This window comes from Zosterops lateralis (genome assembly GCF_965231275.1).
Source record: "Zosterops lateralis genome assembly, chromosome: 1".
NCBI classification, from domain to species: domain Eukaryota; kingdom Metazoa; phylum Chordata; class Aves; order Passeriformes; family Zosteropidae; genus Zosterops; species Zosterops lateralis.
Genome location: NC_139762.1, coordinates 78,706,858 through 78,734,585, shown reverse-complemented (window position 1 = coordinate 78,734,585; position 27,728 = coordinate 78,706,858). Strand labels below are relative to the sequence as shown.

At 38.9% G+C, this 27,728-nt stretch overlaps 1 protein-coding gene and 1 long non-coding RNA gene across 2 annotated transcripts in view; one reads left to right on the top strand and one right to left on the bottom strand.

The window, feature by feature from the left end:
• Positions 1–26,781, bottom strand: part of LOC310912290 — a 174,552-nt gene extending 147,771 nt beyond the window's left edge. Inside the window, exon 1 of the long non-coding RNA XR_014590642.1 lies at positions 26,694–26,781. This is a non-coding gene — a long non-coding RNA (uncharacterized lncRNA). The remainder of the gene's footprint in view (positions 1–26,693) is intronic.
• The window catches only part of TRIO (trio Rho guanine nucleotide exchange factor), a gene marked incomplete at its 5' end in the record, with an annotated part of 243,148 nt that extends 216,320 nt beyond the window's left edge, over positions 1–26,828 (top strand). Inside the window, 21 exons of the mRNA XM_083866631.1 lie at positions 140–235; positions 2,070–2,218; positions 2,904–2,970; positions 4,383–4,486; positions 5,099–5,168; positions 6,666–6,755; positions 7,370–7,462; positions 8,037–8,087; positions 8,308–8,385; positions 9,279–9,470; positions 10,397–10,574; positions 11,409–12,178; positions 16,354–16,601; positions 17,397–17,535; positions 17,881–17,908; positions 18,712–18,874; positions 19,907–20,028; positions 21,504–21,582; positions 22,204–22,404; positions 22,864–23,002; positions 24,505–26,828. Coding sequence (XP_083722757.1) covers positions 140–235; positions 2,070–2,218; positions 2,904–2,970; positions 4,383–4,486; positions 5,099–5,168; positions 6,666–6,755; positions 7,370–7,462; positions 8,037–8,087; positions 8,308–8,385; positions 9,279–9,470; positions 10,397–10,574; positions 11,409–12,178; positions 16,354–16,601; positions 17,397–17,535; positions 17,881–17,908; positions 18,712–18,874; positions 19,907–20,028; positions 21,504–21,582; positions 22,204–22,404; positions 22,864–23,002; positions 24,505–25,047 — 3,600 coding nt within the window. The 3' untranslated portion in view covers positions 25,048–26,828. The remainder of the gene's footprint in view (positions 1–139; positions 236–2,069; positions 2,219–2,903; positions 2,971–4,382; positions 4,487–5,098; positions 5,169–6,665; positions 6,756–7,369; positions 7,463–8,036; positions 8,088–8,307; positions 8,386–9,278; positions 9,471–10,396; positions 10,575–11,408; positions 12,179–16,353; positions 16,602–17,396; positions 17,536–17,880; positions 17,909–18,711; positions 18,875–19,906; positions 20,029–21,503; positions 21,583–22,203; positions 22,405–22,863; positions 23,003–24,504) is intronic.
• Positions 26,829–27,728: the final 900 nt, after the last annotated feature.

Sequence of the window (27,728 nt, the reverse complement as noted above, 5' to 3'; positions counted from 1 at the left end):
AGGGATGATCTTAGTGTTATATGACACTGGCAGTACCTGTCAGGTACCTTTGTCTACAAGAGAGAGGAGTGAAGGAATTCCATTGATCCTTGATCCTGGGCTAACTCTGGGATTCTACTTCCTTTGTGTCATTGCACAGACATCTTCTCGACTGCTGGTGCGGCCGACAAGCTCCGAGACGCCCAGTGCTGCAGAACTCGTCAGTGCGATTGAAGAGCTCGTCAAGAGTAAAATGGTGAGACTGACCAGCGGGTGCATGTGTCTAAAGAACTTGTGTCTTCAAGTCCCAGCTTGCTGCTCAAAGAAAACCCCCATGTTTTACATCGACTTAGAAAATTTGCTGTCTGTTTCAAAAGTCATTTTCTGGGTTGATGTATGGGATCATTTTGTACACACTTTTTTGTAAAAGCAGTTACTGAATAGGTAAATGGCAACATAGAGAAGTAAAAAGCAATAAATAAGGAGAAAGTAGATTTTTTACCATCTTCTAAGTATATCCTGTTAGTAAAAAGAAAATGTCCTATTAGTAGAATGAATGCAAAGACCCAGATCTTAGACTAACAGACTTTTATGAGAAGACCCTCTGAAATTAAATGTATTGCAAATCTTACAAGGTTAGCAGTAAAGCAGGTAACCCTGATAGCACAAATTTGTAATCAAAGTCCAGCTTCCCTGGCTGACCCTGTTTGAGATTGGGTTATATGAGCTCAAGAGGTCCCTCGGCAATTATGGATTTCCTCAAAACCTTTAAATACAGCTTTTGCAGCATAGCCCCTGTTGGGCTCAGCAGGAAGTGCCTTTGTGAGAACTGCAAAGAATTGCAGCATGGCAGCCCCATGTTATCAGAGGTTGATGTTTTCCAGGTTCATTCTAAATTGAAGCACTTTTGACTTTCAGAACTAGAAATTACATTTTCTGTCCTCTCATTCAGAGAAAATTACATTATTGCATAAAATAATTACTGTACTCTCTTGAGTATTAGCTTTGCTTTTTACTTCTCTTACACCAGAAGGGTGAATACAAAGTAATCTATGGGAAAATTCAACAGTCTTTGGTAAATGGAAAGTTTGATAGTCCCTCTTTCAGACTGCCTAGCCGTGGATATAACCTAATGATCCATGCATATAGCCCTTGGGGAAGATGTTCTCATTTCACAGTTTCAGCCAAGGTTCAGCTTCCCCTGGGTTTTGGGCAAGTCATATCATTATCAGTTTTTACTTTTTGTGGGGAAAGAAAAAAGATTATAGCTGTACCCCACCCCGGTGAAGTAAATGTGTCTTGCAATAAGGCTGTATCACATGCAAGGAAAATATGATACATAGCTGTAGCTTGATCCAAGATTATGGGCTTGAATTAAAGAAATCCAATGAATACTTCATAGAAGATGTTTGTATTATTTCCTCCTCTTGCTTCTTCATCTTTTATACAAACAGAAGCCAGTGGAGTCGTGGAAAGGAGATAGTGTATCTGGAAGAGGATACAAGGACTCTTTTCTAGGATCTGAACAAGCTCAAAAACAACATTGGCAGTAGAAGTCATTATTTTCTTCACTGAGACGCTCTTTTGGCTAGTTATTAATATAACCAAAACATCTCACAGAGAACACCACTTCTCTTGAGTTAAAAATGTAGCATCATAAAAACCTCCTTGTAAGATGTCCTATTTATTGTTGAAAGTAACTTGTATATGCCAGAAGTCAAATCTGACAAATATAATTTAATCCTTGGCCATGAGGACACATTTGTGTTGCTCCTGCCATAGAAGTACTTGCATCCTGAGCAGGAGAGTCTGACTTTTAGCCACTGCTGCTCAAACCAGTTCAGCTCCTTTATTTTCCTGTGAAGAGAAGACTGTCATTCCAAATATACTTCTCAAATGTCCTTCAAAGGCTCAGTTATCATGGAAGGCCATGTTGTCGCCTGGCTTCCTGGAGGCTTGTGACTTGCTTTGCCAAGATGCATTAAAGTAATTGATCTCCCATAGATCGCTATATACAGCACCTTGTAATGTGTCATGTGAATAAAGGAGAAATAAATCTCTGTTGCTGACTGTCTTGAATACTTCCTCAGGCTCTGGAGGACCGTCCAAGTTCCTTGTTGGTAGATCAAGGTGACAGCAGCAGTCCGTCCTTCAACCCTTCAGATAACTCCCTTCTATCCTCCTCGTCACCCATAGATGAGATGGAGGAAAGGAAATCCAGCTCCTTAAAAAGACGACAGTAAGACCAATTTTGTACTATTTTTATTTTTTTTAACAATGCTTATTTTGAACAGGCAGCAGAAGCTGTTACTCTGAAAGTGGGAGGACTTGTATTAGATGTCAAAGCATGTGGTCACATTTCTCTGTGACATTCAATCTGTGATTTTTAATTCTAGTCATATCTATGTTTGACTTCCGCTGCATGTCACTATCATTTATTTGGGAAGATGCTGATCTTTAAATGTCCAAAGGTCTATTAGGCTTGAAAAAAATGGTCATTCCTCTCATTCTATTCTAACCCATGCTTAATTTCTCTATGTAGTAGTAAACTGTTACCATGGTAGAATAAAAACATGCCTGGTTTCAAATTTTTTAAACTTGTGTCTAGAAATAACCATCCGTATAGCTAAGAGTCTCCAGACCAAAGACTTAATAGCATTTTATTTTAAACAATAGTTAAATGTTTAATTTTAATGTCATGTTTAAGAAAACATCTGACTTTAGATAAACAGAAGCAAGCCTTGTCCAGTTTCAAAGTCAAAGCAGTATCTTGCTAAGAACCAAGGTACATTAATTCTTCCATTTCAGTTCTGTCTATCAAACATATGTGACTGCAAATGTCAAAAAAGTTGTATGCCATTAATCCTCTTGAAAAATCTGTTTCATTTTTTTAATATTTGTTCACCTTTTTCTTTCCACTGTAGCTATGTCCTACAGGAATTAGTGGAGACAGAGCGAGATTATGTGCGAGATCTGGGCTATGTAGTTGAGGTATGATGTTTTTAATTCTCTTGATTTCTTCTTTTCTTTAATGTGTTACTAACCAGCTATGCAGCTTAAACCTCTCTATGTTTTTCAAAACAGAACACAGGAAGAGACTAAAAATGTGAAAGTTTACATTCTGAGTTTTCCCTCCTGTAAGCTTTTAATGTAGTAAAATACTACATCAGATTTTACTCCTTTTTCTTTTTACTGTGTTCGCCTTGTTCTTTTGAGGAGTGTAGTTCTTTGCCTTTTTTTTTTTTTTTTAATCACTACCTCTGGCCTAATGTTGTCCTAGTAGATAGTGGGTTTATTTAGCACATCTAAATTTCTTTTAAAAAAGTATTGTACCTCAGCATACAGAGCAGCTACCCAAGATCTGAAAATCTTCCTTCCTCTCCTACCACTAGGCTTCTCTTAGACTTCCTAGCTTCCTCTGCTGTAAAATGAGATAACATTACACATCTCCCCTCAGTCTTCAGCTACCAACAAAATGCATTTAGAAGAGTAGAAGGAATGGGCATGACAGTGAAATTTAGTCTAATAAAGTTTCATTCTTAAACTCAGTTTTGGAGGTAGGGAGGGAAAGAAAGATCAGCATTGTGATAGCATTTTTACAGTATTTAAAGGGTGCATTAGGAGTCTGTAATTAGATGTATTCTTGTAAATAACAACATAATTTCTGATGAAAATGCTGAACATCAAAACATACTTAGCAAACCAAAACCAGACCTGGCTATTTAGGAATAGGACTATTGGGGGGAAAAAAGGAATAGAGTTGCATGAACGTTTAAAAATTTTAAAGCACTCCCAATCTAACTATATGGTAGAATTGCTCAGTAAGACAGCTGTGTGGACACCAAAAATAAGATGGGACTAAGGGAAAATGTAAGAGGAACTTTATTACAGCGAGAATGCTTGCTAACAGAATTGATTTTTAATTTTTTGTGTTTGGTTTGCTCATGGTGCAAGCAGTAGTCCATGGAGTGAAGTCCCATGGGCAGTTTCCTCCTCAGTGCACTTTGGTGTGGGGTTAGCGCAAGTGAAATAAGAGACAGAGCAAAACAGCAAGAAGCCACTTCAGTGGCTCTGACATTTATTCAGGAACAACCCCTCTTGGCAAGGCATTGCAGCTCCTTCAGGCATTAAGGAGAAGGGCTGTGGAAGTTTCCTTCATGCTTTGAGCCCGTTCATGCAGGCTAAATTCAACAGCGAATTTGTTTTTCTAGCACTCACCTAATTTGTGATAGTTTGTGTCTTTGCTTTATGTTATGCTGTGTTAGAAAAGAGTTTTCTGGTTTGGCTTTGTGTCCCAAACAAGTTGTCGCCATTCAAAATTTTCTGTGAAAAGGGGGATTAAAAGACAATTCGGGTTTTTCTAAGTAAGTATGTTCACAGTGAATTCACTTGGACTGTTGCAGGGTTACATGGCACTTATGAAGGAAGATGGCGTACCTGATGATATGAAAGGCAAAGACAAGATTGTATTTGGAAACATTCACCAGATTTATGACTGGCACAGAGAGTACGTATTGTACCTAAAAAATGTTAGACTGACTTTAGGAATTATTTCCTCAGGTATTCAGATACAAGGTAAATGCAGTTGGTTTAGTGCTTTAAGCTGTAGAAAAAGTAACTTCAGCTTAAAAATGTTGGCGTGAAGATTTGCTTTAAAGAAGGATGCATGTATGTGTATATATATATATATATATATATAGCAACTACTTCAGCTGAAGATCTCTGGTATTGACAGAATATTGTACATTGCTTTCTTTGTAACAATACAGTCTAAAGGATTTGTTAGGGGTGGTTAGCATGGCAATATTAGCATCTCAAGCATTCAGAAGACTAGAATGGGGAAAGCTTTAAATCAATATATATGAAATTTAATAATTTTATTAGTGAATACTAGGTTTTTTTTCATCTTTGCATGAATTTAGCATGTCACTTTAAAAAGCTATATTGAAATATTACGCTGTTACCGTTGTCAGTTTGGACATACATTAATATCCAATGCTGCTGATAGGGGACACAAAAGTGTCTTGCCTTGCAGTAAGACCTCTTTGCCTTGCAATTAGTTGTTGCTATAATGTATGCTGTCAGAAAAAAAAAAAGTGTTTATTCTGTTTATGTTCAGCTTCTTTTTAGGAGAGTTGGAGAAGTGCCTTGAAGATCCAGAAAAGCTGGGATCCCTGTTTGTTAAACATGTAAGTGCAGATGTCTTGGTTGGCAAACTCTGTTGCTGCTACTGACCAACATGTTTGACTATTAAGTACAACACAATTAAGAAAGTGCTGTACAATATTCTTCACCTGTAAGAGGTGGAGAGGTAGCTTTTAAGAGCTTATAAACAGGAGAAGTAAATGTTCTAGTCTTTTTCCCCAATACCTTCCTGTGGAGAGAGAGCATGAACATGGGCCCCATTTTTCTAGTCAGTTACACTTCAGTGCAAGGGAATCGTCATTTCATATGACACTTGCCTTCTAATCCCAGGTATCCATGCAATAGCATGGAATATAAGAAATAAAAATAGAAAGGCTCATTCTTTTTCCAGTTTGAGCATGTTCTAGTTCTGTATCCTTCCCCCTTCTGAGAATTTGTCGCTCGCAAAGTGGGAAACCTGTAGGAAGTAGTTCTCCCTGTTTCTGATTGCTGTTTTACTTTCTCCTGGTATTATTTGTAATTGAGTTGCCTTTGAAAGGCACCTTTACCACTCCAGATGGAAAGGCAAGCTGTGATGCTATTACAGCATCCTCTAGCAAAACACTAGATCTGCTAGAACACAATGATTCAGTTCCCGTTCTTAATCTGTGTCCTGTGTCCTTTCCAATCTCCACCTTATCTTTTCATTTCTTTTTTACCATTTATCTTCACCGGCCAGTACTCTGTAAATTGCTGGGAAGCAAAGCCTCTAACAGCAAACAAGTCTAGCAAAGTGATAGGAAAGATTTCAAGTATGTCTGTACTTCTTAACAGTAATCAAGAATAAATGTCAGTAATCAGGAATAAATCTTAAAGGCAGAAGTTATTTCCTCTCTCTTTTCCTGTTGCTTTGGTGTTGAAAGCACATGCACAAGATAAAGAATCAGAGTTAAAAAATGCTAGAGCTTCCATTTCCAGGTTTCATCACCTACATCCCCACTCAAACTCCAGTAGGACAGCCAATACTAAATAAAAGACATGGAAGTTTTCTCCTAACTATTCTGTACATGTAAACAGGAGGAAGTAATTATTCTAATAAATTTCAATAATAATCAGTTTATTAAAATAGAATAAAAAATACTCTATTTCAAAGGCTCCATTACAGAATCACAGAATGGTTAAGGTTGGAAGGGATCACTGTGGGGTCATCTTGTCGGACCTTCCATGGCTCTTGGTAAAAGAAAAATATAACCATTTTTATGCTAAACTTTATTGGGGAACCTGCTGAGCTGTCATCTCTGAACACCTGTCATTCAGGAAGATTTATAGCTGTGGGAATTTTTTTTTCACTTGTGTTGCCTTTCTAAAATCATAATGATGTTCCCAAATAATTGTGTTTTCAGATCTGTAATTTCTGCATATGTAACTGCTTCTTTTCCTTTAAGGGTTCTGCTTAGCTTCATACATTGGAACTGCTGTACTTCTTAAAATAATGCTCCATTTCATTCTGGCATGTGTTTTTCTTGATAATGATGTATCATTCTGTATGTTTGTCCCTCTAGGAAAGAAGGTTGCACATGTACATAGTTTACTGCCAAAACAAACCAAAGTCTGAGCACATTGTCTCAGAATACATTGATACGTTTTTTGAGGTAAGTTCATGAGAGAGAATAGGTGAGGTGAAGGATTATCAAATCTGTTGATCAGACCAGAAAAAAAACCAAACCAAAAAAAAAAAAGCAGCAGATATTGTTGTTAGTGTTTTAAATTACAATTTCTTGCCATTTCTGTTCTGATTTCTCAAATCTGATACAGACTCCTAGAGATGAAAACTAAAGGTTAGGTATAAGATACTAATTAATCAGTAGAGTCTTATCCTAAGTAGCCTTAGCCAAGGCAGTTACCAGTGTGTTTTATATAGAATGTCAATTCTGGATAAGCAGAGATCAGTGTTGAAAATAGGCTGTATACAACCTATGACTGAAAAATTACATTTCACTCTGAAGCCTTGTCATGAAAGATGCTTGCAGAAGGGAATACCTTGGGAGCAAGGGTGATAAGGGGAAGGACTCCAGCTTTTGCTAACCAAAGATTAGATTGTTTTCTGATTTTTGCCAATTTCTGGTGTGATAATACTGATATATCCTTGGGCTTGTTTATTTATTTATTTATCTCCATATACTGATATGTATGCTGTACTTCTGACTCAACAAAACAAAGGTCTTTCTAACTGAACAAACAAAAATGTTTGTTTTACAACTTTCAGGATCTAAAGCAACGCCTGGGCCACAGACTTCAGCTCACGGACTTGCTAATAAAACCTGTGCAGAGAATTATGAAATACCAGCTGTTACTAAAGGTAAAGTGATGTGAGATGAATGAGTTGTGTTAATGGATGTGTTATAGATGTGTTAACAGATAGACTTTCTTTTTTAATTACTGGTGATGATTTTCCATCCCTTTCCCTAACAGAGCCCAGATTTGTAAGCAATGCCTTATGATTATTTTCTGAGCACATTTAGATAGTTATAAAAATTGCAGTAGATGCCTTGGGCAATTTTTTTTTCTTTTAACAGTTAAATACCAAATATTTAGGCCATGGAAATGTTTAAAATTTGTACCAGTGTCATAGGAATGAGAGGAGGAACTCCCAACTGTTTTCAGATGCTAACATGATACAAGTTGTTGGGACTCAGCACAGCTGCTCCAGCTACATCTGCAATTTTAGTATCACATAAGTGTTTACTGAAGAGCAACTCTGTGTAGCAGAGAGGTCATTGCCTTAGCATATGTTTTTGTATGAGCTAAATCCAAATTATTGTCTTCAGTCTGTCATATTCTGATAGAGGATAAAAAATTCACATTTTCTAAGATTTCTTGTTGATGATTAATGAGAAAAGAAATATTGCTTGATTATTTTTTTTCTTTTTCAGGACTTCCTCAAGTATTCTAAAAAAGCTAATCTTGACACAACAGAACTAGAGGTACTTGAGACATTTTCTCTTAGTGATATGAATTCTTTTAACTCTGAACTTCTTTTGTTTTGGCAGAGTCACTTTCCTTTTCTGATCTTCCTGAGAAAGTGATTATAAACGTTTATGTCTTGAATTTCTGTTCTAAAGCAACCATATTAAATGAAATAAAATTTTACGCTGCTAACTCGTTTGGAAAATAAAGCTTTGACTTTTTATTTGTCTTGAACAGAAAGCTGTAGAGGTCATGTGTATAGTACCAAAACGGTGTAATGACATGATGAATGTTGGCCGCCTGCAAGGATTTGATGTAAGTTTGCTGGAGTTTTGCTTAGAGATTTTGTCAGGTCCTCTAGAAATTAACCATTAATATTGTGAGGAGAAATGTGTTCAGCGCTTCCTCACTATCTGGTTAGCTGGTGCAAAAAGCAGTAAATGAAAAATCAAGTCCTAGCTCTGCCAAGGACTTTTCCCTGGGAAACGTTACCTGCTGTGTCATGCGCACTAGGGAAAATCACGAAAGGGCCAGTCTTACTACAGTTTGCTTGTTGGCTAAAGGCTTGAAAAATAGTAAAATAATCAGTTATCAGCAAGGTGAGCAGACCTCACTTCAGTAGTGTAGACAAAGGAGGAATCAGTAAGTTCAATCAATGTACTTGAGGCAACCGTAGCCCTCCTTGTTTTGCTAAGTCTGGAAGAGATGGAAATTGGCTACTGAAGCAGGATGCATCAGCCAGGCCACAGCCCCATGTTCTATTTGCAAAGCTCTTTATATTCTGTGATGCAGACATGAACTTGAATTCTGCCCCTACTCAGCAGATTTTCTACTATTCTATTCTACTCACCCTGGAAGAATATATGAGTAACTGCTGGAGTTATTCAGAACAGAGAAATAAAAGCCTTAGTGTTCCAAGCCTCAAAATGCAGAATGAGTTGAAAAGGGTAGAGTGGATTTTTGGGGCTTGGTCTGTTTTTTTGTTTTGTTAGGATTTTTTTCTTTTTCATGTTGGCTTTTGGGGTTTTTTTGACAAAGAGCACAAGAATATCTTGTGTATAGGAGAACGGAATATATAATGGTCAATGACAGTTGGAAGGTGGGAAATACACAAAGCTATTTGTCATGAACATGTGAGCAAAAAGGTTGACTGGGGAAAAAAAAGAAAAAACTTCACTAAATGTGTTTTTTCTTGCCTCTGTGTTTAGGGTAAAATTGTAGCCCAGGGTAAGCTCCTGCTCCAGGACACATTCTTGGTTACAGACCAGGATGCGGGACTTCTGCCACGCTGCAAGGAGAGACGGGTCTTCCTGTTTGAGCAGATTGTCATTTTCAGTGAGCTGCTAGATAAAAAGAAAGGTTTCTCCATGCCCGGATTCTTGTTTAAAAACAGTATCAAGGTAACTGTTGTGTGTGAGTCTTTTGTGTGTCCTGCACAAACTCTGCTAAGGTAACAGTTTCTCATTCTGTGGGCAGTCACTAGTGACATCTAGATCTAGTGCAATCATAGAGCACAGTGAGGTGTCAGTCATTTCCTGAAATTACTTCCTACTAAATTTATTCTCACTCCGATGTTAAGTGAAGATCTTTGGATCCCAGTACTCTGATGCTTCTGCATGAAGCATGTCAAAGCAAGTGTTGTGCCACAAAGTGCTGGACAAGCATTCAACAAGTTTCGTTTTCAGCCCTGTGCTGTACGTACACCATATTGCAAAGTCATTGCGAGTAGAGATAATAACTCTTTTTGTATCCTTTCTGATACCCAAATATGTAGATAATATTTGTAGGTAGTGCGACCTTCTTAGATGTGTTGGCTCTTCCTCAAATAAGAAAAGCATTTCCCCACTTCAAGCTTTTCCTGAAAAAACCTGATAATATTAGGGCTCAGCAGCCCTCATGAAGTGTTTTGGGTGGACCCTGCTTCCCCTAATTCACCTTGGTGCTCTGCCTGCCACCTGAACCAGCTGTTTATAGCTCTGGCTGAACAGCTGGGTCCAAGGCATTGCTGCATCTGCAGCTGAAGTCTTTGGTGAGGGCCAGTGGTAGAGAGAGCTCCATAGCAGGCTCAGCATTTTAACTAATCTGAAAGGAGAGTGAGGGATGGAGAACATTGAGCCATGCTGATCTGCGGGAGATTGTTCAGGCACGGTGTGTCAGGAAGCTGTACACTAATTCTTAGTTTACTGGAATTAAGTAACTTCATTTCATGGTATTATTTTACTAAAGGAATGAGTGTTTATCATTTGAAGATCTGACTCTGAACTCCTAAGAAAGAGATTTTAAAGGTATGTTTCCCATAAAATACATGTTGGTTTTTTTCATGAAGGTGAGTTGCCTTTCCCTGGAGGAAAACGTGGACAGCGATCCATGTAAATTTGCACTAACATCAAGAACGGGCGATGTCACGGAGACCTTTATTTTGCATTCTGCCAGTCCGGGAGTCCGCCAGTTATGGATCCATGAAATTAACCAAATTTTGGAAAACCAGCGCAACTTTTTAAATGGTAAACTATTTTCTTTTACTGAAAGTTCAGAATTGGATGACTTTTCTCTTATCTCTTTTTTCTTGGCTTTGAAATGTTTTGCAAGTTGCCTTTTTCCTGAGCTAATACAGAACAGTTGGGGGATACGTGCCGCATTTCTGCTTCAGAACAGATGCTTGCATTTATTATAAGAGTGGTAGTCTGAATTTACATGGTGTTCTCTTGGTGAAATTTTCCAAATGTTTTGTAGGAGTGAATCGAGATAGGTGCCATCCGTTGAGAGCTTGTGTACCCCTTTTAAGCAATTGCAAGCTTTTAAAGGCTAAACCCAAGTGGAATGTTAAGCATCTATTCAGAATATGTTTTGCTTCTATTGTTTTGGTGGCCATTGTTGTTGCATCTTACTGTGGCAACAACGTTCAGATTCTGCAGGAGAAAAGTAGAAGGTGGTGTTGTCTGCTGTGACACCAGAAGGTTCTTGCTCCTATTTTTATATCTACCGGGTATTGTCTCAACCTAGATTTTTTTAAACAGTTGTAATGAGTAACAACAAATAGAGAATGTGGAGTCACACCTGTTTTTTCCCAACTTGGCTGCTGACTGGCAGTGTGATCCTAGAGGAAAACATTTCTTCTTAGTTTCAGATTTTTAATCTTTAATATATAGGTAGATACAGCAGATCATGAAGGTTAGATAGAGAAAAGTGACCTGAAGTCTGCGGCGTCTTTCCACTGCTAAGGAAATTGATTTGAACAGCACTCCCCTTTTTGCCAGTAGACATGTCTGTTTTAAACTATTCCTGTTCCCTTTCCTGCTCCCTTTCCCCTGACCGCCTCCCCCTCGCCCCCGCTGCAGCCTTGACGTCCCCGATCGAGTACCAGAGGAACCACAGCGGTGGTGGAGGCAGCGGCGGGAGCAGCAGCGCTAACAGCGGCGGCCCCAGCAGCTGTACTGGCATCCCCAGCTCCAGCCGTAGCCGGCCATCCCGGATCCCCCAGCCTGTCAGACACCATTCCCCAGTCCTGGTCTCCTCTGCAGCCTCGGCCCAAGCAGAGGCAGACAAGATGTCAGGTATGTCCATTCACAATCACTCCCTGCCACACTACAACACCTCCTTAGAAACTGGCCTGAGCCAGCCAGACAGGCACCCTCCCAGTGCAGAGCCCGACGGTCCTCAGAGAGAAGCCGAACACATTCCCAAGATGAAACTTACTGAAAGTCCCAGGAAGACAGCAGGAAACATTTATGGCTCAGCTGATGGAGCCCATAAAGACTCACGTGGAATATCAGAGGACAGTCGAACAAGAAACAGCATAGGATCACTGACGCTTGGGAAGCCAAGGCCAGGAGCCATCTCTCCAATGAACTCTCCTCTGTCCACGACTTTCCCTTCTCCTTTTGGCAAGGAAACCTTTCCACCCAGCAGCCCCCTGCAGAAGGGCTCCTTTTGGAGCTCCATCCCAGCATCCCCTGCCAGCCGCCCTGGCTCCTTCACTTTCCCTGGGGACAATGACTCCCTCCAGCGGCAGGTCCACCGCCACTCTTCACACAGCAAGGACACAGACCGCATGAGCACATGCTCCTCGACCAGCGAGCAGTCAGTTCACTCCACCCAGAGTAATGGGGTAAGAGCGGAGCACCTCTGTCCTGCAAGCTCTTCTAAAACCTTCCATGCTCCCTTTCTGTGCGTTGCCATCATTCTCCGTACTAACTTCTGGCTCTCCGGTGCTGTACTGCTCTGAAATAATCAACTGTTCCGGTATCTTCTGCACATTAAAAGACCAACAGTGTCTACCTGTGTGTGTGTATACATGCAGACCTGGCTATGTATACAGACACAAAAGCAACTGCTAACATTAGAGCCGATTTCTGCCTCTGCTGAAAACATAGATCACTAGGCTGATACCTACTAACTTGCTGTCCTTGCTTTTTTCGTCTCTAATTTGAAGGCACATAATTAACATGCTGAAGCCAGAGCACCTTGGGGTATGCATTGTGCCAGCACTTTAATCTGACTTCAGGATTTTGGCAGATTGCCTTGGGGCGTTTTTCCCTTTCACGCACAAATTTGCCACCATTGTCCTGTTGAGTTTTAACTTCTGGAGACATCTACGTTCCCTGGGCTGCTTGGGGGTTTTTTTCTTAATTTTTTTTTCCCCTTCTCCTTTAGCCTTAGTTGTTGTACATCAATCTCTTTTTAAATCCTGTGTTTGATCAAGAAAGCTTTCTGCAATCCACTCCAAATAGGCCAACAAAACCTAATGACAATAATCTTACTTCTACTACAACCAAAACAATTACCTGCTCCACTTGTCTTTTCTCCTTTGTAAGAAGAACTGGTTTCATGTTTCTGGAGATTCAGCCTCTTAGTGTGCACTTGGTGTGTTTTGTGCAGAAATCTGGGCTATCAACAGAATCTACGTTATCTCTAATAACGTCCATCAGGAAAGCAACAGCAATCACGGGGGCATGTGCAAATATAAAGCAAAAATGTTGAGGCATTTGCCATGGATGTGGTAGGCAGGTTATGGTGCCTTTCTTTTTAAACTCACGTTTGATTTTTCTCTCACTAAGCATTGTGTTAATGAATGTTTGTTTTTCCACTCTCTCACAAAAGGTATGCAGTACCAGTTTTGCAAATCACCTAACTTGCTGGACCTTTTTTAAATGCATGCATTTCTTTATAGAACTGTTTAACACACAAAGCTGTCTAGACTTCTTAGTTCTTACACTTACTTTTATAATAGCTTCAGAAGAAAAGAAATTATGCTTTGCATGTTTTGTATTTTTATCCTGATCTTCCTTCAGCTTTTTATTTGGTTAAGCTCTGTCTTGTGTTTATCTTCAGTCTAGCAAAATGTGATGTAATGTAATGCAAAATCTGGGGTAATTTGAGTATTTTGCATTTACTGCATAGTGTGTGAATCAAGATGGTGGTACTTGCATAATACTAATTCAGGTTGTTGAATTAAAAAAAGAGAAAGGGAAAGATGGGATGGCACTGAGTTTTCAAAACATTTGGATTTTGATACTATCTCAGCAAAGACACCATTGCTTGTTTTTATCTCACTGTAAAACATAATGTTGGAATGCATGCCTTCTGCTTCACAGCTATATAACTGTTTTATTTGGTAATTGAGATTGGCCATAAGTCCTCATTTCTAGACCAAGCGGCAGGATTTCACACCACAGAGAACAAGTTGGAGAAAATGGGTTGTGAAGGTTTATTTTAATTTAACCATTTGTATATGCAAATTCACATGCACATATGGCTATGGTCAATTACTTAAGGAAAAATTACATCTAAGAAGTAAAAGGAGTAAGTTTTGCTAGTTGAGGAATATGGGAGGAATTTTTTATATTTTGTTTGTAGATTCTCCTCTAATCCCATAGTTGAGGTCAGTGACGACCAGAAGTACTTTCAGCAAGAAAACATCACTGTGCAAGAATAATTACTTCCTTGGAAGGCAAAAGGAAAGGCTATCTTTCCGTGGTGAGAATGAATTCTGGTATAAACACATTCTCAAGAACATTTGTCACTTAGTAGTTACCAGACAATTGTTTATTTAACAGATTTAACTTTCCCTGTTGAACCTAAGAAGTATTCAGAGTTTATTATGATCCTTCATGACTTAAATGTCAGAAAGAAATGTTATGTTATAGAAAGGTCAGTCTTGCAGTTACACAAATTCTGCTGGATGCTAAGAAACAGTATGTTCAGGAATAGTGTGTGGGGCAAGGTTTGAGGCTTAGGTTGATATTGCAACCTCCTTTCATCTTCCCTTATAAGTCTTAAAATGAGGAGTCAACAAAAGCTGCTTTTTCTGAGTAGAGTTGTTTTTCATCTAGGTAAAAGAATGTAGCAAGCTATCATCCTAATTTAAATAATGACTGAAAATGAGACAATTTCTTTGGTTCAGCTGTTCCCAATTTGCCTGAATCAACGGTATAGAATAGAACGGACATACTAATACAAAAGGCCATGCATGCCATCCTCTAAACTAGAAGAAATGAGTTCTCCCATTGGAAATACAGCATCTGAAATTAATTTAAATATCCTTTAGTAGAGTTAAAATCCACAATGAGATCTTTCTCACTGAGGTGGCATATGCTTCATCATTCTAATACAGCAAAAAGAAGATTTGAGTCACTCAGTTGAATATAACAGTCCAGCTAGAACACAGAGTCACTGGCACTCCAAGCATCAGGGTGTTAAACATGCTATGAATTAGTAATCTGAGCCTGTTCCATTCAAAATGTCTTGGTTTCTCAGCCAGGGTCCTCAGGGAAGTACAGGCACAGAGAGATGGAGTGACTTGTCTAAGGCCTTTAGCAGATTGCAAGAGAACACAGTGATCAGGGCTCCCAGTGCACCATGCAGTCAACTGACCCCTGCTGCATCTCCTCAATATTTGAGAAATATTTGACAGTTTTGAGAAAAAAAAAAATGATGCTATTTCTTGGCATCCAAAACCAGCCACCATCCTGTGTGCCAAACCTTTCATTGGCTACTAGCACATGTGTGGTACTAATGTGGTTCTGCTCTATATGCAGTAGGAGTACCCAGGATATGGATACTCATTTCCTTCTTCAGCTCAGCTTCTGCTGAGCCATAGGGAGCCCTCACTGGCACTGAGTGACCTGAAATAGTTTGAAGTAAGAACAGAGTCAAAAGACAGGCACACACACACACTTCATGCCACATCATTCATAGGCCATTCACCTTCGTTTTAACTTGTTACAAGAAAGAATTGCTGAGGGAGTAGGTTGTGTAATCTGATAATAGTTTTCACCCTTCCATTTATTAAACCTCATGTTTTAAACCTCGGCATTAAACCTCATGTATTAAACCTCAGTAGATGCAAATGGACAATGTAAGTCTTACTTTGAAAAAATAATAATTTCCAGTAGGATCATGGTCAAGAGAAAAGGCTTTTTGTTCTGAAAGTAATATGATTTTGAATATATGCCTTCTCATCCATAACTAGCTTTTCACAAATGCGTTCTGGTGAAATGAACAAAATCATGAACAGTAGTTGAGAGTGTATGATAAGCAGGTAACAACACTCAGCTATCTTAGTCACTAATCAATTAGAAGGGATTCTTAGAGTTTAGTGGGTCTATTTTGACCATCAAATTAATAATTTCTCATTTCAGTAATTTATTTCATCTTCTGCATTTAAAGGAATAAACCTCATCATACAGATGCAGACAGAGATAAGTCTTGTGGTTTTGAGAGATGCTGTCAAAAGCCTGTTTTCTTCTTCTGTAGTTTGTCATGTTTTGTGTGCAGAAGGCCAGTGTCTGAGATCTGACAAATAGTGCTAGGAAAGGCTACTTGTATTTTTCATTGTTGGAGTTTCCAGTGATTATGAGTTTATGACTATGATTTTGAAACAGAACATACTAGACCATGATAAACTGTCTTACATGCTTGTACTGTAGTTTTGATGCCTGATGAATATGCAAGGCTCAGTGTCTGAGCTTGAAAGGAAGATTGGTTGAGATTTATGAATAGTTAACTCTTAGTTAAAGGAAATGATATTAAGTAACTGTATTGAGAATAAATTTGTGCAGCAGCAATACATGAAGATGTTCAAGTATCAGACTAATGCACAAGATAAACAGACACAGGCAGCTTTAAAAGAGAAAACATTGCTCTTTTCTTTGACTACAGTTTAAACCAACTGGATTAGGTAGGTAATGGGGCAGGCCAAGAGCAGCCTGTCTTCTTCATGAGTTTTAAACTTGGTTCTTTTTTTTTTCCCCTGCTCTCTCTGCTTCTGATTGACGCTTGCAGAGTGAAAGTAGCAGCAGTAGCAATATCTCCACCATGCTGGTGACACACGATTACACGGCAGTGAAGGAGGATGAGATAAATGTCTACCAAGGAGAGGTCGTGCAGATTCTAGCCAGCAACCAACAGAACATGTTTTTGGTGTTCAGAGCCGCCACCGATCAGTGCCCTGCAGCCGAGGGCTGGATTCCCGGCTATGTCTTGGGGCATACCAGTGCAATCATCATTGACAACCCTGATGGAACCATCAAGTGAGTGTCTGGGTGTGCATAGAAGGGAAGGAAGGAAGAAAACCTCCAGTTTATAGAAGGCTTTGGACCTTGAAGGCCAGAAGTTGATGTGATCATGGAGAAATAAATGAACAACAAGTAGAACGAGTACTGGAGAGGTCCCTTAGCAAACATCAAAATACAAGCTAGTAAGAAAGATCCCAGAAGCACATATTCTTTATTAAAAAGCTGCAATAGCCTAATCTTCTGGGAATAGAATGCCTTATCTAAGAGCAGAAATAACTTGTTTTAACTGATTTATTTAATAGAATGAGTTGCCAGTCTAGATACCTTTGTCTAGCAAAACAGGGAATGTTTGTTCAAATAAAACAAGATTTCAGAGTTCCTAGATATCTGCTTTAAGCCACAAAGCTATTGAAAATGACTTCATGCTAGGAACAACTCTCTCATATCTGCAATGGAAGAAATTGTATCAAAGTTTGAATTTTGTGTAAAGCTTTTGTAAGGCTGAATTTGGTATGGGTTTCATACTGGTTGTTGCTCAGTTTGATTGACAGTTTGCATTTTAATATAGAAAGTTTACCATTCAAGCAATGATTTCAAGGAATACTGAACTTCAGACTACATTACTAGCTTGTTCACAGTTCTAGCCAAAGGTGGCATACCTTATGGAATACTTAATGTATTTCTTTGTACTGTACTGCAATACATAGAAATAATATTTTGACGTACTTTTCCAATGCCACATAGAACTAGATAGTATAGGACATAACAGGGAGTTGAAAAGAATTGATCAGTTTCATGTTCTGTGTTCAGGAAGTCAACGTCTTGGCACACAGCACTCCGATTAAGGAAGAAATCTGAGAAAAAAGATAAAGACGGCAAAAGGGAAGGCAAGCTAGAAAATGGTTATCGCAAATCCCGAGAAGGACTTGCCAACAAGGTTTCTGTAAAAGTAAGTGTCCAAAGATGTAGTTTCCAAAAGAAGGCAGGTTGGGATTTCTTTAAAAGTAGCTTCTGTCAGACCTTCACAGAAAGGAATCAAAGGCAGCAGTGACTTTAGTGGACAGGTTTTGCCAGATTTGAAAACAGGAAGTTATAACCTTTGAACCTGAAAGCATCATACAAAGCAAAAGATACTGCAAAAAAAATAGAGTGGTGCAGAAATTGTGGTGTTCAGATGTTTCTTGGGTTTTGTGGGTACAGCTAACTTTGATCCATCTCTGTGCTTGGTTTTCTACCATTCTTTAAGTTATTATAAGATTATCAGGACATTAATTCTTTAATTTCTCCTTTTCAGCTTCTCAACCCAAATTACATTTATGATGGTAAGTTGCTTTAATTTTTAAAAGTTTCAATCAATAAATTTGATTAAAACATTATTTGCTTGATATGAATTATGTCAGGAACTGAGTGCTTTCTACAAAAATATTTATAGGCTCTTTTTAGATAAGGTAGAATGAAATATTTCTTTTTTAAGATGCAAGAAACACTTTTATTGTTCACAAATCCAAAACAACATAAAACACAAGGACCATATGATGTGTTCTATGTGGAAATGAGGCCTTGCTGAATTTGCAAAGTAACAAGGCCAGGAGTTGGAGCTGCTTTATTTTTTATCTTGCACCCTACGAACACTCCAGTGCAGAGGCAGATCAGGACGAAGATATTGGCTCATTGGGGTTAGAGTCAAACTGGGGTTTTAGCTTTATAGACAAACTTTCTGAGTTTCACTTCTGGAAAAGGGAAAGTACTATGGTGCTTCAGTAGATGAAGTGTTCTGTGTTCTCTTTTGCAAACTTGGCTGAATATTAAGATAGCCTAGCTGAGCATATCCTTAAATACTTTTCAGTGTAGACTTCCCTCACCATAAACTGGGTGTTTGGTTCACCATGGTAGTCTTCAGGGTTATCTGTGGCACCACAGTAGTGTTGTGTCCAAGTTCATGCAAAGAAAAATTCAGTAGCTTTGTAGACCCCCAGCAAGGGGCATGTATATATCCCCAAGGGCAGGGGATATATACACCTTGGGAATCTAAAGTACTACTTCATCTCATAGAAAACAGTGCAAGGAATAGAAATTAAATGTATTTGCTTCAGTTTACCTAATGCCATTCATTCTCTTTTTCCAGTTCCCCCAGAGTTTATAATCCCATTGGGTGAGGTAACATGTGAGACAGGAGAGACCATCGTGCTTAGGTGTAAAGTCTGTGGTCGCCCCAAGGCCTCAGTTACTTGGAAAGGTCCTGATCATAATACACTGAGCAATGACGGTCATCACAGCATTTCGTACAGGTAATTTGTGTCATGTTCAGCAGGAACTGCTGAAACTGGTGCATTTTTAATTTGCACCGCTGGGGCAGGACAGCGTTTGGCTTTGAGGAATGAGGATTGCTCTCAGACAAAAATACGTCACCACTGAGATTTTCTAGAAATGTTCTGTAAATTCTGTATGTGGCTAAGGTAACAAAATGTTATAATCATTGATTTTTAAAAACAAAAGAAATCTGCTCTTTCTGGTTAGCTATTGCAGAAGCCATTGTGGTTCTGTCACACTGACCTGGTCCTTGAAACAGAACAGTGTGTTGTGACTTGCCAGTACTGTGGGAGATCCTGCCAGTCCCCTATTTCCATTAGTGGCTTTCAGATCACACTACAGTGTTTTGCAAAGAAGCTTCTGCTTCCTACTGACGTGACAGCATCACTCTTCAGAGTCTTTCTGCTCTGGTATTACCTAGCTTAATGCTGTCACTGCCCTGGAGCAGAGAGTAAACTTAAGTCCTTTCTAGTTTCCTTCCATCCTCATTCTCCCAGATTCTAAGGTCTCCAGAGTTATGATGAAGTGTGCCTTTTGTGTTGAAGGGCAAGCACTCTCTTACAAGGGGTGAATGCTCTGAAAGCACTAGTGATTGATCAGCTTATACTTCCTGGGAGTCACAGATGGAAACAAACCTTTCAGAAAGAACAATGATGGATATTTGTCTCAATATGCCTTCCAAAGACTTGAAGTAGGTAAAGGAAGCAGGAAGAAACGGGGGAAGGATTTGATTGTTTCAACAGTAGAGCCTAGACATGGTGAGACAGTGTCAGTCAGGGTGTTTTTCTAGTAATCTGTAGGACTTCCCAAGATACTGGATGGACACAAAGTGCTCAGGTTCTGTTGGACGCTTCTGATATGGCAGGGCAGGGTTAGTAATGTTCATCCAGAGAGAGACAAGGGCTGGAGAATGAGAGGTATAGGCAATATCAACCTGACTCTGTCTGATTTTCCTAGCTTAAGGTCTGTGAAGTTACTGTAAAATTAACAGCCGCTGTTGTGTTTCGCAGTGACCTGGGAGAGGCGTCGCTGAAAATCGTTGGCGTCACTGCGGAAGACGATGGTATCTACACGTGCATAGCTGCAAACGACATGGGTTCGGTTTCTTCCTCCGCCAGTCTACGAGTTTTAGGTAGCCCTGTCTCTGCCTTCTCCTAAAGCCTGCTTACAATCACACAACAGTAAAAAGAAAAGCTCAGCTCCTGGGCACCCCTTTGTTAATGGAGTATTGATAACAAGCCTTTTTACCTGTAATATATTGCCCAGTACTAGTTCAAACACAGTGATAAAATCATATTTTATTATCAGCATTTTTAGTTTAGTTTCAGTGAATGTTACTATGCTAACATAATTTCTAAAGTGTACAGATAAGAAAAGAGTAGCATTACTTTGTAATTTATTTTTGTCCTTTGCTTGAATTGTAAAGCCACAGTGTTTAGGAGAACGTACAACTAGTTCTTGTCTTGCGTCGTTGATCTGCAGTTAAACTATTTCAGTACCTGAAGCAAGGGAACCTGAATGTTTGTGAGGAATGAAAAGGAAACGTGCAAAGATGAAAAAATGCATGCGTTCTGTGGGCAGACAGCAAAGGAGAAAAAAGATTTTTACTTGATGTGTGTGATGACATAGTGATAAGTTTTGGTGTTCGTGGTGTTCGTACATTCACTTATCCTTCTCCTAAGTGTTCATAATTCTCCATTTTTAGAAATAGGGAAAATATACACAGGAGGATCACAAATTTTCTTACAAGGACATTCATAACAATTGATGCCATCTGGGTCCTTTAGTCTATTGTGAGGCCCATGTATTTTTTCATTGCTGAGAATTAATTCATAGATTTTAGCACAATGGCTCTGTCTCAAATTCACTCACATAAAAATCCCAAGACATGAAGTGTCTCAGCTGATATGGGGACTTCTACAGTTGTCCCAAACCTCTTCAAAATAGTCTTTCTTCCCTTTTTTTCAAAGAGCTTTGCTCTTTTCCTGGAATTTTAAACCAGACTCAGAAAGATGTGTCCCTTTCTAATATCATCTGAAATTTATGGGTGGTTTAAATTCAGTGGTGCCACTTTGAGCCCCACCTATTGGTAGCCACAGTAAGTGCCTTACTGACAGCATACTGAGGTGATTATTTCAGGCACTTCCTTCTCACTGACCCACGACAGACAGTAGCTAAACCCTTGGATGAGTGTGTTGCAATATATAAAAGAGGCTGAAAGGAAAAAATTGGTCTTTATACTGGTGTTTCTTGAAAAATAAGAGTTGCTTTCTAAGGTGGCTGCTACACTGCCTGGACAATTTTTTTTCCAGTGTATTATGGATTATGAGATATAATGTTAGATGTCTTCTCTTTTCACTGTTTCCCTCAGCTTGCTAAGGTTACTCATTCCTGTACAGACAGTTTCCACTGTAACCTGAATTGTTTCCACTATAGAATTTGCTCTACTGCATTGGCTGGGCTGCCTTGGTGTATAATCCAGTTTGTCCTGCTTGCCACCCTGTGTGTCATATGGGGATTAATAAAATGTAGTGATTCCCCTCATAGCCAAGGGATCTGAGTATATTAAATCTTGGACGTACTGTCCTTCTCTTTTTTGTTTTTTAGGTCCTGGAAGTGATGGGATCATGGTAATCTGGAAAGACAACTTTGATTCCCACTATAGTGAAGTGGCTGAGCTTGGCAGGTGCGTTCTGTATGCTGATCTCCAAAGCTGTCTGTGTTAAAATACTGACTTCTCTTTCAAAAATTAAATTCACCTTGATAAATATTTAATGTATGAGCCTAAAAGGCCAGAATGTTGTTGGATTAAATAGAAGTGAGGAAGCAAAAATTTTGCCAGCACTAGAGGGCACTGCATAAACAGAATGCAATTAGGCCGAAGTGGTATCATAGATGAAGGGATTTATTTTTTTTAAGCATGGCTTACAGTGACTGACACTGCTTCTGTAGTGAAGTTCTCCTAAACCTTCTTATTTACGGAATGAAAACTACAGACAGAAGAAGTCTGAAAATGGGCAAAATAATGTAGAATATACAGTTGTCCAACATAATGATGACCTTTGAAAGCTGGTTATTACTCTGACAAGTTGTCTGCAAGTGTGATGTAACAGATCCCTGTCAAGTTTCTACAGACACAATTTATAGTAGATGCATCTACTGAAAATTCTCATGCCCAGAACCTTCTCTGTAAGGGTAACTTACTTATTAGAGATCTAAAATTAGATCTCTTGGAGTGTATCTTTCAAGTAAAAGTATTTTATTGCATCTCTTGGTTAATTCTTTCCTTTTGTTGTTTGTGTTCCAGGGGCAGATTTTCTGTCGTTAAGAAGTGTGACCAGAAGGGAACCAAGCGAGCAGTAGCCACTAAGTTTGTGAATAAGAAGTTGATGAAGCGAGACCAGGTTACCCATGAACTTGGAGTCATGCAGAATCTCCAGCATCCCCAGCTCATTGGCCTTCTTGATACCTTTGAGACCTCCACCAACTACATACTAGTGTTAGAAATGTGTGTGGACTCTAAATTATCTGTAAAATGCTATTTTACACCTGGCTTTCTGGGTGGGGCATTTATGGTAGTTTATGAATAAGGAACTCTAAAATTTCATAGTGGTTTGAAAGCACCTAAATAAAATACTGCAGCTGTCTAATGCTGTTACTAAAATGTTGAGTTTAATACTCAGAAGAAAACAGAGATATTAATTTGACATGTGGATGATTATCTTAGTCTGAAGGTTCAACAGTTTTTTTGTATCAAATGGCTGCAAAAGTGAATTAGGAATGTTGTGATCTGGTAGTTTGATGTGAAATCTTTTCATACCCTAGGTCCTCTGTCATGTAAGCTCTGCAGGCTACAGTTACTGCTGTAGCCTGTAACCTCTTAGTTTTTGTTGTTTTTTTGTTTTTTTTTTTTTTTCAGTTCTTACGTATGGATTAATCCAAAATACAACCTTTGTAATTCTAACAGGGCTGACCAGGGTCGCCTTCTAGACTACGTCGTGCGATGGGGAAACCTCACAGAAGGGAAGATCAGACTCTACCTGGGAGAGATTCTGGAAGCTGTGCAGTATCTTCATAACTGCAGAATAGCACATTTGGACCTAAAGGTGAGGTGTTAATGGGATTCTGGGCAGTGTGCATCATTAAATCTCCTTCTGCTGGAAAACCTGCAGCTGGGAACACAGAACTGTGAAATGCTTTGCGAGTCGTGAGGGATATGGCTTGGGGCTCCATTCCCAAATGCTTTAGATGAGTCATAGCCAGCAAAGCAGAAACTTTCAATTCCCTATGCTTTCTCCTTACAGCTTACCTGCCCTGTGTGGCTCTTTGTGCTGGGAATAATTGCTAATAGAAACTTTTGGTTGATTATTTATTTATTTACTTACTTATTTTCTGATAAGCCTGCAGCAACAATCAGTTTCTTTCTCAAGAAGCATAGAGTTTGTTGTGAAAGAGACTGCTTTTCCTCTTCTGCTGCAAAAATGTTTCTCATCTTTGCACTTTGAGGGCTGTGATATCTACATGAATGGTGCTTCTTTGGGCCTTTGTTCTTCCCTTTGTGTGTTACTTGAGCCACAAGGGTTTGATGCATTCTAGTAAAAAAAGACTATGTAAGAAGGTCTTAATGTAAATAATAATTAAAAACTTACTCTTTACACTTTTTTTTTTCACCTGCATGTGAATAATAATTTTAGCATTGGTAAGTCATTTTTGTAGGCAGGGTCTCTTTAGCCAAATGGGGTCATTGTGAGAAAAAGCAAAAAGCCTGAGTCTTGCCCATCCATGTACTTCTGTTTTCCAAACAGAATCAGTTTGGGGTCTTCATACCATTAAGTTTTTCCTAGTGTACTATACAGAGTTCAGCAGTACTTTTTCTGGTCTCACATACAGATGAAATAATAAAAAACTAGTTGTAGGTAAGTTGCTCTTACTTTGCAGAGATTACAGCTACAGCAGCAGTAGCTTTAGAAATAAAACTGTAGACATAATTCCACTTTCAGCTCACCAATAATGGGGCAGTTCTCTTGAAGTCATGTGCATCCAACAGGATCTTCTGCTGCCATCGTCTCCTAACAGGGCTTGTCTTCCATCTGTACAACTGCATTACATGAAAGAGTTGCCAAATAAAGCTGGTTTCTGTTGAAAGCATCATGCAAATGTCTACAAAGTCTTCCAGTCTTTAAATGCAAGGGTTCTGTTGTCTCTGTCATAAAACAGATGGAACAGTTGCTTTATTCACCCTCTATTTGTAATTGCTGTTCCTTAAGCTTAAGTTTTGAAACACAGTTCCTGTGAAGCTTTGCAAAGCTGCTGTCACGAACAACTGAAGTATTAACTGGGCAGAACTATATTTCCTGGAAAAAATATAGCGCCAGCAGCTGAAGCACATTGAGGCAAGAGCCCACCTGCTGGTTGGACTGGGGAAGCCTTGTTAAGACTGCCTCAAAGCTTTGCAGAGCTGGCCTTCTGCAGTGATCCTTACAGAGTGCAGCTACTTATGTTCTAGAGCTGACCACACTAGCTGGGAAGCAGTTAAGTTGGATTATTAAATGTGTGTTAGACTGACTTGAAAAAAGACATTTTAACTTTTCCTTTTTATGTTTTCTAGCCTGAAAATATTTTGGTGGACCAGAGTTCCACTAAGCCAACAATAAAACTGGCTGACTTTGGAGATGCAGTCCAGCTCAATACCACGTATTATATCCACCAGTTACTTGGAAACCCAGAGTTTGCAGCTCCTGAAATTATTCTTGGAAATCCTGTTTCACTCACTTCAGATGTTTGGAGCATTGGAGTGCTCACTTATGTCCTTCTTAGTGGCGTCTCTCCTTTCCTGGATGAAAGTGTAGAGGAAACTTGCCTGAATATTTGCCGCTTAGACTTTAGTTTCCCAGATGACTACTTCAAAGGAGTTAGCCAGAAGGCCAAAGATTTTGTATGCTTCCTACTTCAGGATGACCCAGCTAAGCGTCCCTCGGCTGCACTGGCCCTCCAGGAGCAATGGCTGCAGCTGGGGAACAGCAAAAGTGATGAGAGCATTGATATATCCAGACTGACTTCGTTCATTGAGCGGCGAAAACACCAGAATGATGTTCGACCCATCCGTAGCATTAAAAACTTCTTACAGAGCAGGCTCTTGCCAAGAGTTTGACCTTGCTTGAAGTTCTCTCTCATTCTCTTTCACCTGCCAATCAATCAGACTGGAGATGGACTCCTCCTGCCAATCAATCAGACTGGAGATAGACTCCTTCTGCCAATCAGCTGTTGACTTGAATTTTGAGGAAAGCAAACCCCAAGCCAACCAGCTGCTAGTGAATGTTCGTGTGCAAATGCATTCCACAGGGACCCACGCAGGGCGGCGCGGGGGACTGGAGATGCAGACTTCACGGGGGTGGAGGACAATAGCACTGTACTCAGCAAAAAGCAGTCACAAGCGATACAGCAACAGTATTTTATTCAGGTTTCTGCAAAAAAAATAAAAATAAATAGTTTTTTTAATAAACGAGTTGAATTTTGCAAGTGAACTTAGCTACCGTTTTCAAGATTTATTCAAGGAAGAAATGCCTATGTTTAAAGCACTGGTGTTAAACAAAAATCAGATCATGCCTGGAGAAGACTCACCAAAATGGCTGCCCATTGGTACGGCCTCCATTTATAACATCTGGTTTTCACTTGGTCCTAGAGCTTTCCAGTTGCCTCGCCTGTATGTATCTCACGTAGCAGTGCACTGAGATCAGACTCTGCTTTTAAGTGCATCCAACCTCAAAAGATTTTGCATACAAATAGAATGAATTGTTTTGCTCTGATAAAATGTAGGCCTTACTTGTATATAGACTGTTACCTGCCTTCGGTCTGTAATTTTTTTCCCCCTCCTCTTATCCTTTCTCCCCTCTCCTTCCTAAATGGTGGTATACCACTGTGCGGGTCTTCAGTTTGGGTCAGTAGTCACTGTCCCCCTAGAAAAGAACTTTGGGTTGGTGCCCAGCTTGCTGACCCAATTGTCAAGCAGTATACAGCAGGATGAAATACTGTAAATGCACTCATTTGGGATTTTGTTTTCTTTCATATCATGTGCAATGTTGTGGCTTTAACATTTTATGCAACTATTTATGAGGACCTCTGTTGTAACTGTAATAAATATATAGAAAAAGCACATACTTAGTACGGTGAGCTTTATGGTTTTGTTTGTGTGACTGGGGGTTCTGGGTGGGCATGGGCGGGTGTGTTGTACCACACTGTCATTAGTTTAAGATGAGGGTTAGCATAGAATTTAGTCAAGACCAGTCAGTTTTAAGGATTGTTAAAAATAAAAATTGAAGAGAGAGAGATTCCTATCCCAAATGTCAAACTGGTTAAGAAGTAGAGTGACACTTTTTAAAATTTAATATTATATTTAAAATGCCAAAGTCTGACTTTCCCCAAATCAGTCTCAACACTTAACTACTTTTTAGAATTTTCAAATCTGTTTTTTTACTTCTTTCTGTGAAATGAACAAATTAATCTTGTGGTCTTTGGTGAAGAATACATTTGGAAAGTAACAGTCAGATGAGAAGAATTGGACATGTAATGTAATTGTCTTAGTAACTGTTTTTAAGATTGAAGTAGTATTAGTGTGAGATATTTAAAAAGACAGAGATGGTTTTCTGTGCATCACTGAGTTCATATGGGTGTGTTGTCATCTATGTTTGCGTGAAATGCCATGTTTAAGGAAACCAAGCCGACATCCCACAAAAGTTAGATATATGGGTGTTAAGCCATAACCTAGCTTGGGTTAGTTTTGAGCTTTGTGGCTTCCACTGTATCCTATTTATTCTTTTTTTTTCTTTTTTCTTTTTTTGTTTTTTTTTGGTTTTTTTTTTTTTTTTTTTTTTTTTTTTTGTTTTTTTTTGGTTTTTTTGTAAAGTTGTACAGAAACTTTTTAAAACAAAACAACTGACTTCAAAACTGGATATGTATTCATACCAACCTCATTATCATTATGTTTGTGTATTATTTTCCTTTATTGTTTTAGTTAAATCTTTTGCTTTATTTTGCATGTATATTTCTTTGTACAGTGATGTTACATGTTTACACAGTATGACATGATGTAAATATTTTATTTTGCCATCAGTTATTTTGAAAAAAATTAAACATATTTGACATAATTGTCTGATCTCTTGCTTTAAGGAGTTTGACAGTTTAGGTTTGGCTATATTTTAATTTGGCTCTGTATTTTAAAAAAAGTATGTTACTTTATTGCCATAAAATTCATTTTAAATTGCAATGATGTATCTTTCCTTCATGCCTTACAAAATAATATTTGCCTTTGCTCTAAGTGTTGAGTGCTTTGTAGTGTCATTAATGCTTTTATATAAAACATGCGTAATTCTCTAACTGTGGAAATGTATTATGGTCTTTTTTAGCTAGTAGATTTTGACCAGTAGAGTTTTCTACCAGATGTTCCCAGTTAAAGACCAAAGGATCATATTTCAGTTTAGTATTAAGCCGGGGAACAAATTTCCCACAACTTTTAGGCATTCCAGATTCATTATGAAGAAAAAATTACTTTCAAGCATAAAGATTTGGGATTTGCAACTGAACTCATAGAGCAGAAAAGTTTCTCATTGTTTATATTTATCTTCCTCCTTTTCTGCAGTCAGTAACCATTTACAATTCAAAATTAAGTGAAAGGTCAGGGAACAATATAGAATGTTTATGTTTGTTGCTGCATTGTATACAGAATTGATATTTTTCCCCTGCTCTTTTCCACTATTCCCCGTCAGGTGATAAACCAGTCCCTTTATTTCTTAAAGGGAGAGACACCTCAGAGAGACATTTTACATATACAAAGAC